The 18,036-nt window shown below is 40.7% G+C and overlaps 1 protein-coding gene across 1 annotated transcript in view; it reads right to left on the bottom strand.

Moving 5' to 3' along the window:
* LOC137562282 (uncharacterized) overlaps positions 1-18,036 on the bottom strand; it is a 51,684-nt gene that overhangs the window by 19,400 nt on the left and 14,248 nt on the right. The window contains exons 9-18 of the mRNA XM_068273617.1: positions 16,793-17,101; positions 16,152-16,346; positions 14,233-14,433; positions 12,393-13,064; positions 11,464-11,670; positions 9,148-9,531; positions 6,222-6,407; positions 5,350-5,634; positions 5,069-5,251; positions 3,107-3,739 (exon numbers count right to left, since the gene is read on the bottom strand). Of these exons, the coding sequence (XP_068129718.1) occupies positions 3,107-3,739; positions 5,069-5,251; positions 5,350-5,634; positions 6,222-6,407; positions 9,148-9,531; positions 11,464-11,670; positions 12,393-13,064; positions 14,233-14,433; positions 16,152-16,346; positions 16,793-17,101 (3,255 nt within the window). The remainder of the gene's footprint in view (positions 1-3,106; positions 3,740-5,068; positions 5,252-5,349; positions 5,635-6,221; positions 6,408-9,147; positions 9,532-11,463; positions 11,671-12,392; positions 13,065-14,232; positions 14,434-16,151; positions 16,347-16,792; positions 17,102-18,036) is intronic.

The following is an 18,036-nucleotide window of genomic DNA, read 5'->3' as shown; positions in this document are numbered from 1 at the left end:
AGATTAAGACTGACAATTGTTACTTTTGAGCCACCATCATCATGATGGATCCTGTAGTGGACTGACATTGCCGATCCCCATTGACCCCCTCACTAATTACTGTGATTGTTCAAAGTCACATTCACGTTTTTCGTTTGTTTCCTCGGTACGAGTAAGGGTAGTGTTAATAATATATAGAGTTATAAGAGAATTCCCACAGGTGTCATTAGACCAAGTATTAAAAACTAGTGATATCTGAACTGTATAGCTTTTTATTTATTTAATTAAAAATGTCAGTCTTTCAAAAGTCATCACCAGCTGTACAAGTTTTAAACACTGTCTGTGACCAGCTGTCTGGGTTGCAGATGTTGCACTCTTTGCTTGGTGCAGGCCTATGAACATGCTCCCTAAGTGGGATGCAAGCATATGTGCCCAGGCCGCAATGCGAATAATGTGCAGAAAATGATGGGTTACCATTGCTCTCTGCAACTCTCAACTGAAATAAATAGAAATTGGAGCTTGTGCACACATTTCCCTTTATATTGTAGGGTGTTGCACAGTTTCTTCAGTAGGCTCTCACAGAAACTGATTTTACATCATGACACTGGCTGTCCGCTTGTGACCCTTGATCTATCTATCTATCTATCTATCTATCTATCTATCTATCTATCTATCTATCTATCCATCTATCCATCTATCTATCTATCTATCTTCTTCATCAGCTGGTCTAACCAGGAAATGGACACACTAAATACTAACTGTGCTGGCAAAGGAGCTAAGCTGTGAATGTGTCTACCTCTGCAGATAACACCAAGTTAGCACATTTGAAATTATGCATGAAAAATGTAATATATAGATTTGAACTGAGAGGATTGCTTTTTTTCACTTAACATATCGGGTTTATTGAGAAAAGATAAAATGAGCAGGTTATAACAGCACTGTGCATAAAACATGCAGACTAAATTTACAACTGATAATAGATATCATAACACCACCGGACAGCACAGAGTATCATACAATCACACAGACAAGCTCTAAGCATGGTAGGGTTAAATAAAACAAACCTGATATGTTAGCAAAATAACCAAACCCCAATAATAATGAGGAAAAGTATAAAGTGTTAGTAAACATAAACACCCTCCTAAGGCCTCTTTTCCACGGGCAGTTGATAGGCAGTGAAATGCTTCTCAAACGCTCACAACTGTCTGCTGCTGCCTAGCAACTGCTCGCTGCTGTCTTATAACTGCACACTGCTGCCTAGGAACTGCTTGCTGAGCACACAGTTCAACTGTCCGTGGAAAAGACGCCTAAAACAACAAACATGATTTGGAGTCAACAGACTCAGGAGAACCCATGTGGTCATGTAAAAAAGGATCATATGAGTCCAGTAAGTGTTAGCTTCAGGACAGATCCACGTTATATTAAAAAAGGTCCACATTTGGAGCACAAGTCACAATAACCTTGTCTTATATTTAGCAAGTACTACGAAAGTAAGATAAGCTCTATGTGTGGTATATATAACTTATTGGGGAGGTGTGGTCACACTTGGACCTCAGTTTACAGGGTACACTCCCTCTCCTCAAGAGGGTATTGCTTTTTATCAACAATAGCGGACTTACACTTTAACTACCTAGGGCGTGACTGCGGCGGCAGCCCCAGAACCTGCTTAACGCCAATTGGTGTCAAGTCCTGGGGCCAGCTACTGCAGGAGATCACACACAGGCTGGGCGCGCATCTCCTGCTTGGGAGGCGGAGCTCTGCCTCACCTTCAGTCTCCGAGACTGAAGGTGAGACTGTCAGACGGCGAAACTGCTGTCATTCTAATAAGTACAGCGCTGCGATCCACGGCAGCGCTGTACTAAATAGAGATAAATATTTGTAAAAAAAAAAAAAAACAACTGGGGGCGATTAGACCGACCAACAGAGATCTCTGTTGGTGGGGAGAAAAGGGGGGGGGGGAGGAAAATCACTTGTGTGCTGTGTTGTGCAGCCCTGCAGCTCGGCCTCAAAGCTGCAGTGGCTAATTTTACTAAATATGGCCTGGTCTTTAGGGAGGTTTAGCACTGTGGTCCTCAAGAGGTTAAGTTGCAGAGCTCAGTTAACATTTATTCTCCTATTATATCTGAATTACCAGTAGTTGTAAAAAGCAAGGTGATTTATTGCTTACAAACATACATTTTACTGATTTGTTACTATATTTAACCCTCTGGGCGATACAATTAGGAGGTGGCGCAGCACTATTTTTTAAAATTTTTTATTTTTTAAATCATGTAGCGAGCCCAGGGCTCGCTACATGATAGCCGCAGCGCAGCGGCATCCCCCCACCCACTCCGATCGCCTTCGGCGATCAGAGTAAGCAGGAAATCCCGTTCAGAACGGGATTTCCTGCTGGGCTTCCCCGGTCGCCATGGCGACGGGGCGGGATGACGTCACCGACGTCATGGACGTCGTGACGTCAGAGGGAGTCCCGATCCACCCCTCAGCGCTGCCTGGCACTGATTGGCCAGGCTGCGCAAGGGGTCGGTAGGGGGGGGGGGCTGCACGGCACGGCGAGCGGCGGTGGATCGGCGGCGAGCGGCGGCGATCGGAAGTTACACGCAGCTAGCAAAGTGCTAGCTGCGTGTAACAAAAAAAAAATTATGCAAATCGGCCCACCAGGGCCTGAGAAATCCTCCTGCGCGATATACCCCGAGCTCAGCTCGGGATTATCGCTCAGGAGGTTAAGAACCTTCTATTTAATTTACTGGAGGCTAGGTTGGTCCAGTGATGCCATCACCTCCTTGCAAAATATTATTTGTTCTGCATGAACTGCACTAAAATTATGACTCCATGTATACAATAGGAGAAAATACTTAACAATAAAATACAAATTGAGCCACCATGTACTGTCCTGGAATGTACAGTAAAACTGTCTCCTATCTTTGTTTCTTCAAATTGTTTAACACATTGCTGTACTACATTTCATAGTATCCAAATCTAACATTCCAGATAAACCATAATACCTTAGACATCAAATATTTTACTGACTTAAAAGATCTAGTGCAGTCAGTATACTAAAAGTCTACAGGAGTCTACTAAAGCCGTAATTGACACAAACTTCATATGTATAAGTAAATAAATAGCATACCATTTGGAATGAAGACTCTCCTGTACGTTTTCCTTCCAAGGTATATTGTTCTTCTATTCTGATCTCTGTGCATTGTCCACCATCTGTACAATCTCCTGATATCTGTGATAAGGAAACGTTGTGACTATTAACTACAACAGCTTCCCTCATCTCCATAGGTGGGACGGTTTGTTCTTGGAGAGCCTCATGTCTGGTTTGTATTTGAGATGAATACTCATTGTTTGCATAGAGATTTCCATCGGGTGAATAACTAGGTACACTTGTCTGCGTGTCTTTCTGAATAAGAAGTGTTTCTCCTTGGCATATCTTCCCATTTTCAATGAAACCACTGGGGGCAGAGAGGCCCACATCATGCTCCTGGTCTTTGCTGTGTGCCCTGTTTTCCTGTGGAAGCCCTTGCATCACTCTGTTATATTCTCTGTCAGTATTCATATCCCAGAATGGTTCCCTGGACATTTGTACTTCATTCATAGCTTGGAGGATTACTGCATTATGGATATCAGTGTGCTCTTCTTCCTGCGGGATTTGGTCTCTATTTGGCATGTTTGTTATCACAAATGCTTCCCTTTCACTGTCACAAACATGGCCCACATTACTGATCTGCTTATGTAACTCCATCTGTGCCATTATTGTCTGAGAAAATAGTAATATAAACTCAATAATAATAATAACAACAACAATAATAATAATAAAATCAGTATTAAAAACAATATTACTGAATACACTGTTGAAAATATTACCGTAATTCGTCTTTTTGCAGTTCATGAAAAAATGGAGCATGCCATTTACATAAATGTTTGGTAACCATAATTCCCACTTGCAATCCTTTGTTGTGAATAAATGTGCAACATTTAAAACATGATCAGCATATTAAAACTTGGAAATACAAATAAAACATCTTCTTCTCTAGGTCCAAAACTCTCAGTATTTGTGGACTTTTACCAAATGAATGCATTGCTCACAGTATTAAAAAAAAATTAAGGTTGTAAGTTAAATCCCAACTTCAGAGGTTTTTTTTTATTTTATTTTTGAATCACGTGGAAAGGGGAAAGACATCTTTGCTGGTTGTTATTGCTGTCTATGGGCGTGATTCATCAAGCTGCACTGCCTAAGCAGCGCAGCTTAATGTGCAGTAGTGCACGCTATTCAAGCCTTACATAGCAGCACTCGCTGCTATGTAGGAGCGTGCCTTCCCTTACTTACACTTAGATACTTCACAGGACTGCCCGCATTGAAAGTTACGAGCGTTGCTAAGGAAGCAATGCACGTAACTAAGGGAAGGCACGCTCCTACACAGCAGCGAGCGCTGCTATGTAAGGCATGCATAGTGCGCACTACTGCACATTACGCTGTACTGCTTTAGCAGCGCAGCTTGATGAATCAGGCCCTATGTCTCCATTACAGATATCTTCCCTTGCTTCCTGTTCCTGACATCTCTATGGAGCTTTGTGGCTTCAAAATTGAAGGACAGCAAAAATATAAAACTTAATGGGAATTTTTACTCTCCCAGGCCATTACAGGAAGTTAGGTTCTGTTGGATTGGAAATTCTCCCTTGTGGGGACACAAGTCTGCAATAAAACCCATAAGAGGTTTTTAACCCTATGCAAATGGTACAAAAGAAAAATCAGTATTTAGGAGTTTAGGCTAGGTTTATGTGGTGTATCAGCGCATGAGTTGCTGCCCAGATCTATTGCAGCACAAAACATACTGCTGAATGCATTTTCTGCACACAGTGGATCCATTGCCATTACAAAGATGCAGAATGTCCCCAGCAAAGTATGCACTGGGGCAGAGCATTCATTGTATATCTAGCTTAAATCATTGATCTAGGAGTTAAGTTGAGGCCTAGAATTTGGAGGTTGGGCCAACAAATTGTGGTTTAAGATAAGTGTTAAAAGTTAGGTTGAAAGCTAGGAGTTAGGATACAGTTGAACAATAATTCTGATTATTATTTCCCTTACCTCCTCTGAGGTTCTAGGCACATGTCTCTGCTGTGTGGGATCCAACACATTCTGTGTATTTTCATTGTCATTGCTGTGTAGATTAGCCTGAGAACTGCCAAGTTGTCCCTTTAATGAAGACAATCTTCCAATAAGATTGCTGGTGGCTTCCATTAAGGATACTGTGAGATCTTTTAGAGAATCCTACAAAAGAAAGACCACATTTCAGTACACATAGGGGCATCGTTTAGTATCTTCTGAAAATACCATAACTTTTCTATACATATATACTTATGATTTACTGGATTGTTTAAGTCCTGAGGTTCTCTGAAGATACCATCCATTTCAGTCACTGTGTTTTCAGCATTTGTCTCTGGACTGCTGTCCTCATCACCTGGCTTTGTGCTTAGTGGGCTGCCTTCCTTCTCCATGTCTCTATTTCCTACATACAGTTGAGGAACATTGCCCAGTTGGGACCCAGCTTTGGCAGTGGTGATTAGTAATGTTGAATCCTGCATCTCCTTGTAGGAGCCAAAATCACTTTTTGACTTCTCAACTTGAATCTTTACTCTGTCTGAAATATGAGACTTAAAATATGACACAAAAATAAAAACAGATTAATATGAAATTATGAATGCAAATTACAAAATAAAAATATATGTTATCTTATAAACTGTGTATTTGTTTGGTAAGAAAAAATAATAAATAAAAAAAAAAATTATATATATATATATGTATATATATATATATATATATATATATATATATATATATATATATATATATATATATATATATGTATATATATATATATATATATATATATATATATATATATATATCCATGTCAATCATACTGTCAAACCCCACAAATCCACATCAGTCATGTGTTCTTCCATGTGGACTGCAGAGCTGCCGATCACCTACTGTAGTCGCCACATATGTGCTGCAACTGACTGGAAGCTCAGCAGCATTTACATTTTCTTACATTTTCTACTGAGGCTCCCTATGCACTCAGACTATTGGGGCTTCTCGGTGGCAACTTTATGTAAGTTGTGGTGGGAAATTCAATTTTGAACCTTAAAGGCGTTTCTTTTTCATGGCAGTTCATATTTAAGAAAGAAAATATATATTTGTTAGATATACTTTATTTTAGACCAATAAAGATGCTCACCTTCAAAATCTGTTTTTCACATATTGCTCTCCATTGGTTCTTTACATTTATGCTCCTTTCTTGACCATCAGGAACTATTTCTTGAGATGCTAAACTCTCTTTGTCATGGAAAGACAGGCTAACAGGTTGCACAGACCCTCCTGGAGTAGAGGGAGCACAGTTACTCTGTTCTTCAGACTCCTGGTGCTGATTAGAAACGGGAATGAACATGAATGTACTTCATGCATAGCATATCAAAGAAATGCGCACCCATTTTCTAGTTGTGTTAAATGAATCAGTATGTAACCGAATTTATGCATCAAAAGCGCTAAATGATAGGACTTCATCAGTTCGTGTATTGTAAGACAATGATTTAATCAGAAGTAAAATAGACTAGTCTAAATAGCTGATGTAAAAAAAATCACTTGTACAGTCCAAAGCCACTTTGACAACCACAAGGCTGCGGAAGCCACATTTGACACAAAAATAACTATGATACATTTTTTCACTCTGCTTTCAGAGGGTATATTTAGATCATGTTGTTCACGATTCACATTAGTGCCACAACATTCTACTCCCCTTCTGCCAAACCACCTGCCCTTTGCTGTGCATCCTACAGATGACCTATAAGCACTCAGGATATATGTTAGCACTAGTCTCATCTGCTATACCCAGATCATCTAAAATAAAAATGGTAACATATGATTATACTGTGAAAATACACAGTTTGCCAAACGCCGGTGCTCGTCAGTTCCATGCAAGTACACCACACCACCACTCTCACCAAACTAAAGGTCAAATATTTCTCAGTTTGGATATCACATCTGGATTCAAAAGTATCAGCCCTTTACACCTGGGTGCTAATACAGGCATCCATATATATAGATTCTTGTAGCAGCATGAACGTCTATGTAGGCTGTGCACTTCTCTCCATTTGTAAGGTTAGTTGATTTATAATTTGAATGTAACAAACACTATTTAAGCTTGCTGCTACAAGGATCTTAGTATATGGTTGCCTTTATTAGACCCCAGGTGTGGAGAGCCCACTTGTTTGAAATCAGGAGCCATTCCCAGTTTGTGCAGTATCTGTCTATCAGTGGCAGGTGGTCAATAAACAGAAGAGTGGATTGGCACAATGGGTGAAAGTGGTAAGTGGCACCTGCATAATAATAGGCACACGGGTATTTGGCAAAGTGCTTTCAATTGTATGTAGCCATGTACAGAATTATGTCATGGATGTTAACAATTTCATTTAAGGTCATGTGGATTTTTCTACTGCTTTCATGGTCTCATGCTTAAACCTTGTGCACATGCTAGATGGTTCTTGGCAGAGGGCAACCTCTTCCGAGAAGCTAGCATGTACAGTATATAGCGGTCCCGATCTCCTCCAATACATTGGCGAGAGATCCAGGCTGCTGGGTCATTTTCTCGGAGTGCCAGGCAAGCCCGCTTTCTCCCTCCTTACCTCACCTGCTCTGTACCGCTTGGTTGTGCATTTCGTGTTACCCCTTCATAGCAACTGAATGCATTGCTAGCCTACAGGCTAGTGACACATCAGTACAGAACTGGGCTTTGAACTTTTGATCAAGGGATCTACCTGCGGGTGACAGTATTTGTGCATGTGTGCGCACCTTAGTGTAACATTAACTGCAGCGCAAAACTATTTTAAATTTTTTTTTTTTTTATATCATGTAGCGAGCCTAGGGCTCGCTACATCATAGCCGCTGTACAGCGGCATCCCCCCGCCTGCTTCGATCGCCTCCGGCGACCTTTGATCAGGAAATACCGAGCTCAGCTCGGGCTTACCGCCAGGGAGGTTAAGGAGGAACTTCAGCCTAAACAAACATACTGTCATTAAGTTACATTAGTTATGTTAATTAAAATAGATAGGTAATATAATCTGTTACCCACCCTGTTTTAAAAGAAATGTTTGTGATTTCATGTGGGCAGTCATCTTTTTGGTTGAAAGGAGGTGACAGGAAGCATAAGACACAGTTCCAACTGTCCTGTGTGCTGATCACCCCTCCCAGTTGCTAGGCAACGTGAATAACAACATAGGAAATCCCATCATGCTTTGCACAGCATCAGGGGAAAAAAGCTCGGGCAGGTTTTTTTTGATGGGTGGAGCTTAGCTAAAAATGCAGCTAAAAATGATGCTTTGGTAAGAAAAACAAAGTTCTGATGCTGTAAAACCGTTAAAGAAACACCAAGCCTTTTCAGTTCTTCTGAGTATATTTTTAGTTCTTAAAGTTCACTTTAAGAACTTAAATATACTATTTGTGAGATTGTTAGAAAAGTATGATTCTTTAGGCATTGGGAGGTTGGAGTGACAGCCATATAAACTGTGAACAACAGGACTAGCAGCTGAATTGTAAAATACTGTTCTTTATTTTGGGATTGTGAAGAACAGGTGTCCTTCCATTTTGGCAGAGTACTACCATGGCCACCTGTGCTTTCTTCCTTTTTTTCCTTCTTTGTGACAGAATTAGCATTTATTTTGCTTTGGAACAACACCATTTTAATATTTTTTACTGAGCTGTGAAGGTTTAAGATCTGTATATCTCCTTTGTCCATTGGGGTTTGCTGCTCTGTATCTTGCTTGCTACTTTAATCCTAGACGATGCCGCCTGTTAATTAATCACAAACTAGTTATATAACACCTCTTATCACCTCAGTGATTTAAGGGTAACTACAGCAGAATAATGATACAGACTACTACTGCTGCTGCTACTACTACTACTCATTAGAGCTGCATCATCCACAAGGCAACCTTAGGCAATTGCCTAGGGCCTGTAGAGAGTCTAGGGGCCTGGTTGATGCTAGCCCCCACCAAAGCTTACTGAAAAAGCCAGGTATCCATGAATGATGGACAAAAACTGCTATTTTGCCTAGGACCCCATTTCATCGTAATCCCTTTCTGCTACTCATAACCATCTCACTTTCTCACATTTTCAATAGTTGTCTGATGAATGTTGCTTATACTGTTTCCACAGCTTTCTTGTAATGTAGAGTGACTACTTGTTTCAGTTGGACGTTTGTCTTTGATATCGGCTGGCATTGCGTTATTGTCATCACTCCCAAAGATACACTGCTGATGGTCCTCCTTTTGAATGATTTCTTTCTTTTCTCTTTCAGACTTCATGGTACATAGACCCTCCTTGCTCTCCTCAATGGCTTTACTTTTATCCTGATCTACAGCCACTTCTTCAGGCTTTTCTGAGTCACAGGCATCAGTAATTCGCTTTTCAGCTGTCAGTTCCTTGTTTTTTTCAGAGCTTAGAGTTGCAGTTGATTGAGAACAGCTGTCCCCAGATGTGTTTTCTATAAAAGTCTGTGGAAATAATTATTAGTAATTTATTATTTATAGTAACAAACTAGCTTATGCAGATGCAAGATGCAGATGATTTTGTAGTGGTCTACTACTAGGTTTGATACAGGTAGTTAACCACTTGAGGACTGCAGTGCTAAACCCCCCTAGTGACCAGGCCATTTTTAGCAAAATTGGCCACTGCAGCTTTAAGGCCAAGCTGCAGGGCCGCACAACACAGCACACAAGTGATTGCCCCCTCCTTTTCTCCCCACCAACAGAGCTCTCTGTTGGTGGGGTCTGATCGCTCCCCCATGTTTATTATTTTTATAATAAATATTATTGTTTGGTTTTTTTTAAAAAAAAACCTGTGTCTTTAAATTTCTTCTCTCCCTCCCTCCCCACAGGCAGCCAATTATGGCAATCGGCTGTCATAGGCTTCTGCCTATGAGAGCTGATCGCTCTCTTGTCCCCCAGGGGGACAGCAGTGTCACACGGCTGTCCCCAGTGCAGCGCTGCTGCTGATCGCAGCGCTGCACAGAGTAAATAGACGGTGATCACGCCGTCTAACAGTCTCCCGAGGGGCAATAGCCGCTCGGAGACTGAAGGCGGGGCGGAACTCCGCCCCCAAGCAGGAGATGCACGCGCAGCCTGCGCGCGATCTCCTGCAAAACAGAGCCCCATGACTTTACGCCAATTGGCGTTAGGCGGTCCTGGGGCTGCCGCCGTGGCCACGCCCATTGGCGTGACGCGGTCGGCAGAAGGTTAAAGGAATACTGTAGGGGGGGGCGGGGGAAAATGAGTTGAACTTACCCGGGGCTTCTTATGGTCCCCCGCAGACATCCTGTGCCCGCGCAGCCACTCACCGATGCTTCGGCCCCGCCTCCGGTTCACTTCTGGAATTTCAGACTTTAAAGTATAAAAAACCACTGTGCCTGTGTTGCCGTGTCCTCACTCCCGCTGATGTCACCAGGAGCATACTGCGCAGGCACAGACCATACTGGGCCTGCGCAGTACGCTTCTGGTGACATCAGCAGGAGCGAGGACACGTCAACGCAGGCCCAGTGGTTTTCAGTCTTTAAAATCTGAAATTCCAGAAGTGAACCGGAGGTGGGGCTGGAGCATCGGTGAGTGGCTGCGCGGGCACAGGATGTCTGCGGGGGACCATAAGAAGCCCCGGGTAAGTTCAACTCATTTTCCCCCGCCCCCCCCCTACAGTATTCCTTTAAATAATATAGTGATTGTTAAAGTGACACTGTGGTGTATCAGTGCCCTCCCATCTGACAGTATGGCTGCACATTAGGCACTAGCTGCTGTCACATATGAGGAACCAAACATGGATCTCATACAGAAGTCCATCAGAGGGTGCCCAGAGTTGAATCTCTCCCTGGGCATGCTCATAGCACATGTTTGTCTGCCACAATTAGTTGACCAGATGTCACAAACTGCCCACTCCCCCCCACCCAATAACCCTATTATCACACTTGATACTACCAATGCCCATTTTTTTATCTGGTAAGAAGTTATAGAGGTAAATGGGAGAGAAGCAGCCCGTGTGTTTCAGAATCAGAATCGCATTTATTTCGCCAAGCACGACTGGGTCGTGCCCGGAATTGGGCTTGGCACATGAATACAGGGCATATGTATAGAAACATAAGAGACAAACAGAGCATAGCACATAGTAGACAACACTTCATCTCAAAAACATACATAATACTTTTCCAAATACATCTGCCATGTGGTTTGCAGGCACGAAGTCAACATAGGGGGCCTACGGGGGCAGAGCATCTACCTGACAAGTGAGAGCTTGAAGCCAGAACTTTTGATTTTTATAAAAAAAAATTAAAAATAGTATTATCTTGTGCTAAATATTTGTAAAAAAACAAACAAACAAACAAACCCCAAACTGTTATTTAGTATTAACCAAATAAATAAATAAAAAATGTAAATAAATACTTGTGGACTACTTTGAAATATCCTCACACTTGCTTGCCGATTTCCCAGTTCTGTAGTTGATGTGCTAATACTGTCAGTGATCACCATGCTGTTGGTTTTTGCATTCTTTTCCATACTGTCCTTAAGTGAAGTCAAGCTCCCAATAAGATCATCAGTTGCTAGGAGAAACTGTCTTACTAGAGCATCTGGAGAGCTTGGACAAGGACCCTACAAAGGAAAACCAAACAAGTACAGTTGATATAATGCATATTAAATGATATGCCTATACGGTAATACAATTATGAAGTTTTAAAAAAAACAAAAGTTTGCTTTCTTAATACAGAAAGAATTTGCGATAATCCAGGTTGGAGTGAGCTTGAGATGTTTCCCAGGCATCACTGCTGAATATATGCAAATTAACCATTGTTGCCCTTAGAAGCTAAACACACCTCCAGAACCGCTGGAATGCAATGATGTGTCAGCTTGTTAATTTGTACAGAGCCAGAATAATCCAACATGCATACAGACTGTTTCGGATTGTTAGATCCTCATCAGTGCATGGCGTGGATTAATTTAGTAAAGGGCATGCACACATACAAATCATGATGTCACTTTGGGAATTCACAAAGTGACATCTTGCCATTGATGTGAAGCTTTATGCTCAGGGAATGGCAAGCAATAGCTGGTAGTGTTGTTTTTTTTAGCGTTTCTTTAGCATTTTCTGAGGATTACAGAATGTCACTCCATTCTCACCTTTTGATTGTCACAAACTGACTAGAAGCCCCAACATTTTTTTTAAGTTTCTCACATGCACTAAAAAACTTGTTATAAACACCCAAACTGAGGCATGACATGCTTTTCAGCAGTCAGAAGTTCTGCCTGAGTATAAAAACATTCCACTAACTGCCATCCATGGCTAGCTATGATTATAAAATAAAGACAATATTCACCAGATCATTGTGTTCTTCTTGATTACCACCATCATTTTTATTGCTTTTGTCTTGATTAGTTATAATTCCTTCTTTTGCTTTCCAAACACCCTCCTCTTGGTTTCCTGACTGTCCTTGATGAATATATTTCCCTTTATCAGGTTTGTTCTCTTCAGTTTCTTTGTACTCTCTTGATGAACTGTGTATTATCTTAACTCCACAGTCTCTGTCTGTAGCTGCCATCATTGCACAATCATCCATCCCATCTTCTGCTTGTGATAGTGGATGTCTTATGTCATTTGTTGCATCACATCTCTGATCTCCATATGATTCACATACCTTATGCAGTGTTGCACTACTCTCTACAAATCCACAGGCAGCTAAACTCTCCAAGTTATTATTGTTTTCTTCCATTTTTACACCACACATCAGCTTATCCTCCTTACCCGGCTGTAGCTCAGTAACAATGTTATTGGTGTTGTCTTTACAGTCAGTGTTTGAAGTGACAAATAGGTTGGAGTCTGGATTGATAATCTCCTGGCCTCCATATGTAGTCATTGCTTTCTGTACAGCTATTTCATCTTCCTTCTCATTCCTCCTACATTCAGATACTACTAATGTTGTCTCTTTCATCATTTCACATCCAGAGAGGCAAACCATAGCTTTATCTCCATCAGACTGTGGTAAAGGGGGCTTCCGAAAATAAATATATGTATATGTTATATAATAAACAGAGTAGCCAAGCAGCTCAGGGTGACCCAAACTACTAGGAATGTATAGGGGGATAAAAGGGACCAAAAAGCATAATAAATACATGAAATAAATTTACCATGGAGAGCATTAATTTTTTTAAAGCACACCTGACCTGAGGCAAAGCTACCTAAGGTAAGCCCAGATGAATGTTCATGCTGGATCCACCTAGCTCTATGCATTGTCTGCTCTTTTCCTTTTTCCTCCTGGTTCCCATTATCATTCCTTAAAAAACATCACTTTTGGCCAAAACTAAATTTTGACACAGGAAGAGGCAAACTTGCGGCGATGTTCCATCCTGCATCCCTTCCATTCCCCTCTCTGTGCTACCCCATTCACTCCGCGTAAGAGGAGGGAAGGGGAGGGAGGTAGGATCATGGAACATGCCACAAGTCTGCCTCTTCTGGTGTGAAAACTTGTCATTGGCCAAAAGTCAGATATTTCAAGGAGTGACTACGGAGCCTTGTGGGAACAATGAGAAGAACGGACAACGCACAGAGGTATGTTGATCCAGCATGTACATACCTCTGGGCGTACCTTAGTCTGCTTTGTCTTGGATCAGGTATTCATTAAAAATGAGATTGGCAGGTGATTGATGGGACGGTATGCAGAAATACACACAAGAAGAACTAACTTGCAACATTCCATATTTGCAATTGGAATTCAAAGAAACAAGTTGATCATCATCATTCATCATAAACCTTTGCTGAAGAAATTCTGCACTGCTTCTCAGCCCTAAAATGGATGTTCTAGAAAGATCAGTGAATTGTCATGCAGATGTTTTCAAAAATAAATCCTAGAAAAACAGCTAAGGATCTGCAAGCTTTCCTTCCAGCTGATAGCGTCTGTGTTCACATAGTAGACATCAGGGAACAAGGCTGGCATCCATAGACATTGTCACAGAGGAAACATAGCAATAAAATGTTAATCTTTTTAAGATCAACATTTGGAACATTTAACATCCAAACCTAACTGTAAATAAAAAAACTGTACATGGCCTGGCTAGGTGATCAGAATAGACAGACAGAACGATAGATAGATAGATAGATAGATAGATAGATAGATAGATAGATAGATAGATAGATAGATAGATGGATAGATACTATAATACCTGTGTGTTCAACTCTGTCTTTGTACAATGTCCACCTGGACATTCCTCCAGCTGATGGGCATTGTTACCACTTGGAATGCAACCTCTGTCTGATTCACATACTTCTCCCTTCTTGCTATTGACTGGAAAATGACTGGAATCATCTCTTACTTCATCTTCTTTGGACATGATGGAGGCCTGAGAGTCTTCAGCAGATAACCCCTTTAAAATATGAATATATGTTAAGCTACTTTGTGATGCTACTACCATTCTCTAACTCTGGGCACAATGCAATCACAACAATTACCAGCATGGAGGGACCTCTTTTCATTATTGGAGTGTGCTGTACCAGACAGTAGTTCCGAAATTTAATTTTGGGGGAGTATATATTGGGAGTTTCTTTTCTTTACTTTTAACTCTTTGTCCCAGTATGGAGTGATGCATGAGGCTGAAAATAGCTAAGCAAGAGCAACTGAAATCTCCCAGCAATATACAGTGCCTAAAAACACCTCCCCTTTCAAGACGATTAGGTCAACATACCAAGAAAATCAGAATTTGCACAGACATTGCAAGTAGGGATGGTCAGAAATGCCGATTTCCGATTCCGCAGAAAATCCGCATTCTGCCATTGGCAATTACCGCTACTGCTATCGATTCCGCTTTCCGCTACCAATTTCCACATTCCGATATGGATTTCCGCCGACTTTAACATCAATTTTCTCAAAAACTATAATTTCTTTTTGAAAACTTTTTTTTTCATTTTGTTCACTAGATTCTGTTTAATACACCCTGCAAATTTGGTGTTTCTAGGACTTATGGGCGCCTTTGCTATTAACCGCTAAAGTTGGCGGATTTTTACTGTAATGTAAAATGCAGAAAAATCTGCATTATGCGATATGCGGTAATTTACGTCAATCAGAAGACTCAGAATGAATAAACCAATCAGAGAATGCGGAAATTTCCGCCTAAATCCCCATTCTCTGATTGATTTATTCATTCCGAGTCTTCTGATTGGCTTAAAATTACCGCATATCGCATAATGCAGATTTTCTGCATTTTACATTACAGTAAAAATCTGCTGACTTTAGCAGTTAATAGCAAAGGCCCCCATAAGTCCTAGAAACACCAAATTTTCAGGGTTTATTATTAACAGAATCTTGTGAACAAGATGAAAAAAAACGTTTTCAAAACGACCTTATAGTTTTTGAGAAAATCGATGTTAAAGTCGGCAGAAATTTCCGCGATTGGAAATCCGCCTACCGCACTCGTATTACCGATTTCCACATTCCGATGCGGAAATGCAATTTCCGATCGGAAATGTGGAAATTGCATTTCCGCGGAATCCGAATGAGCATCCCTAATTGCAAGTGTTAGTTTAACAATTTAATTATCAAGTAAACCTTGTTCAATTTAGGGCAGGAAAAAGACTCAGATGCACTGAGTTTTTATCACTTGTAATTCCAACAGGTCATTCCTCTCTCTCTTTCTACCTCTCTGAGATGGCTTATAGAGTATTTTGAACAACTAAGTATACCTGACCAGATCAACAATACCAAAGCAGTTTCTATCTAGTATACGGCAGCCTCAGTGATAAACAGATATCCGGCAAAGCTACACTGCTCTGCTATATGGAGCTCAGGGGATAATTCCCATGGTCACTGGAAAGTTGCATAATAGGGGAATCTTCAGCTAAACACTACCGGTCACCTCAATCACAGCTTCCCTATTTCTCTACAGCAGCTTCAAGAATAATAATAACAGTAGTAATAACATTACACCTCATGGCATTTTAAACATTTTTGGAACAAGCTACCATGTTTCACTATTACTTCTTTCTTTTTCCACAGAATTGGTAGGTGCTGCATCAGTTGCACTTTGTAAGCACAATAAAAATTAGAGCTAACAGAAATACAAACATTATACTACATATATATCCTTACCTCCATAATACTGATTGTCCCACTGACTTCAGAGAGTTCTTCACCTTGATCTAGTGTGATATCACCATCCTCAGCACTACCGTCTGTCAGTATGACAACCATTCGCCCCACTGTTTCTTCTTTACCTGGTATCAGTCCACCAATTAGATTCTGTGCTGCCTCCAAAAATGACAAAGCCAGCTGATCAGCAGTATCCTGTGTTTTGGAAAAGAAGGCACAAGTGAAATGAACTGAAACTGATTTTAAAAAAATGGTGTAAATTGCTTTCAACTTGACAGAGAGCTCTCCAATGCCCAGTGTCCACTGTCAGAACATTCCACTGACAGTGGTTACAAGAACAAGTGCAATGGGCCAACTCAATTGTGGCCAATTGGCCTACACAACACAATAAATGGTATTAAAGAATAGCACCTGTGGTTATGTATTCTAAAGAAAAGCTGTCTCATCTCTGGTTCAGAGTAAATGCTTAATTCACATGCAAGAGCAATTATTATGCCACAAGAGTTATACTGTTTCATACAGCTTGAAAAATTATACACAAAATGTTCTACAAGTATATTGCAGGGTTTGATGCTGTAGGGAGTGACTATAGCTACAGTTATCAGCTTTTACTGCTGCTTATTCTCTAGTAGTACACTTACTGACTCAGTGCAGCCACCATTAGATGGGTCTTCAAGCAGCAGCATGGGTTCAGCTGTATCTTCTCCACATTCCCCTTGTGAACTGCTGCTATATTCATCACACTCCTGCTTTCTTGGCACTGAAACATCACCTTCCCCTCCTTCGTAGTCCAGCTCACGTCTTTCTGCATTTAGGGCTCCAAGTTGTACTGAGGTGCCTTTTTCTGAGCTGTGCATAGACAGGTCTTTTCGCGACCCCACTGGCAATTCTGTGTCACCACATCTTCTTGTATTGTCACAACCTGTTTTCTTGCTTCCTGATTCAAAAGTCTAAATAAAAGCACATACCAAATATATAAGCTTAAGTGTAAAACTGTATACGGTTTCAGCACCAAACAAGCAAATCTGTATACCGTACAAAATATTAGAATGAGACTCCAGTCACTGATAATAATACCAATAACAAAAATAGTAATGATATTATTATATGTATTATTATAGGGTTTAGGCAATTAATTTTATTTTTCAGTCCTCATTTCCTTTTGCGCAATTGATTGTTGATGATAACACTACTCTTGCAGTCTACTTGATGCTGGTAAAAAAAAAACAGAGGTCTCCTGTAATAAGAGATATATATTCAATAAGATAAAATAATAATAGAATGCAGTTCTCAGTAAAGCTTTGGGATATCCCACAGACATGAGATTTAAGTTGGCAAACTACCATAGAGCAGAAAATTAGTAAGGATAGCTAATAATGTTCGCTCCAATCCTTGAAATGTGTAGTAATTGCACTATTTGCAGTATTTTAACTAAATTATTACGGTTTTATAGAAATACAGGTGGGATGTTTTAGTACTAACTGCCCTTCTATCAACTGTTGGGAACAAAGGTCTGTTAAGCCGGAAACATTGTGCCTGTATGTCTACATGGCAGAAAATTATTTAATTGCAATTAACCAGTTACAATACTGCATAGTAACTGATCACGTTATTCTAACTCGCTGCATGCAAGCTTTGTATTAAGGTCTATGTTTAGTCTCCATTGGAGTTCCCACTCATTATAATGCATGGGTTATGCAACCGACCACTGTGAATCCAGCATTAAGCTTCCAGGAAACCAACTCTGAAACTCTGGTTGTCGGTATTGCAGCAACAGAGTGAAGTGTAACTTCCACAAAAAACAGTACATCTCTTCATTGTTTTAGGTGCTGTGGGGCACACGGTAGACTCCTGCATATCTTTTGGGAATGCAGGGTTGCCGTTA

This window comes from Hyperolius riggenbachi, chromosome 3 (genome assembly GCF_040937935.1).
Source record: "Hyperolius riggenbachi isolate aHypRig1 chromosome 3, aHypRig1.pri, whole genome shotgun sequence".
Taxonomy (NCBI): Eukaryota; Metazoa; Chordata; class Amphibia; order Anura; family Hyperoliidae; genus Hyperolius; species Hyperolius riggenbachi.
The sequence above is the reverse complement of the archived record's forward strand: the minus strand, read 5'-3'. Positions and strand labels throughout refer to the sequence as shown.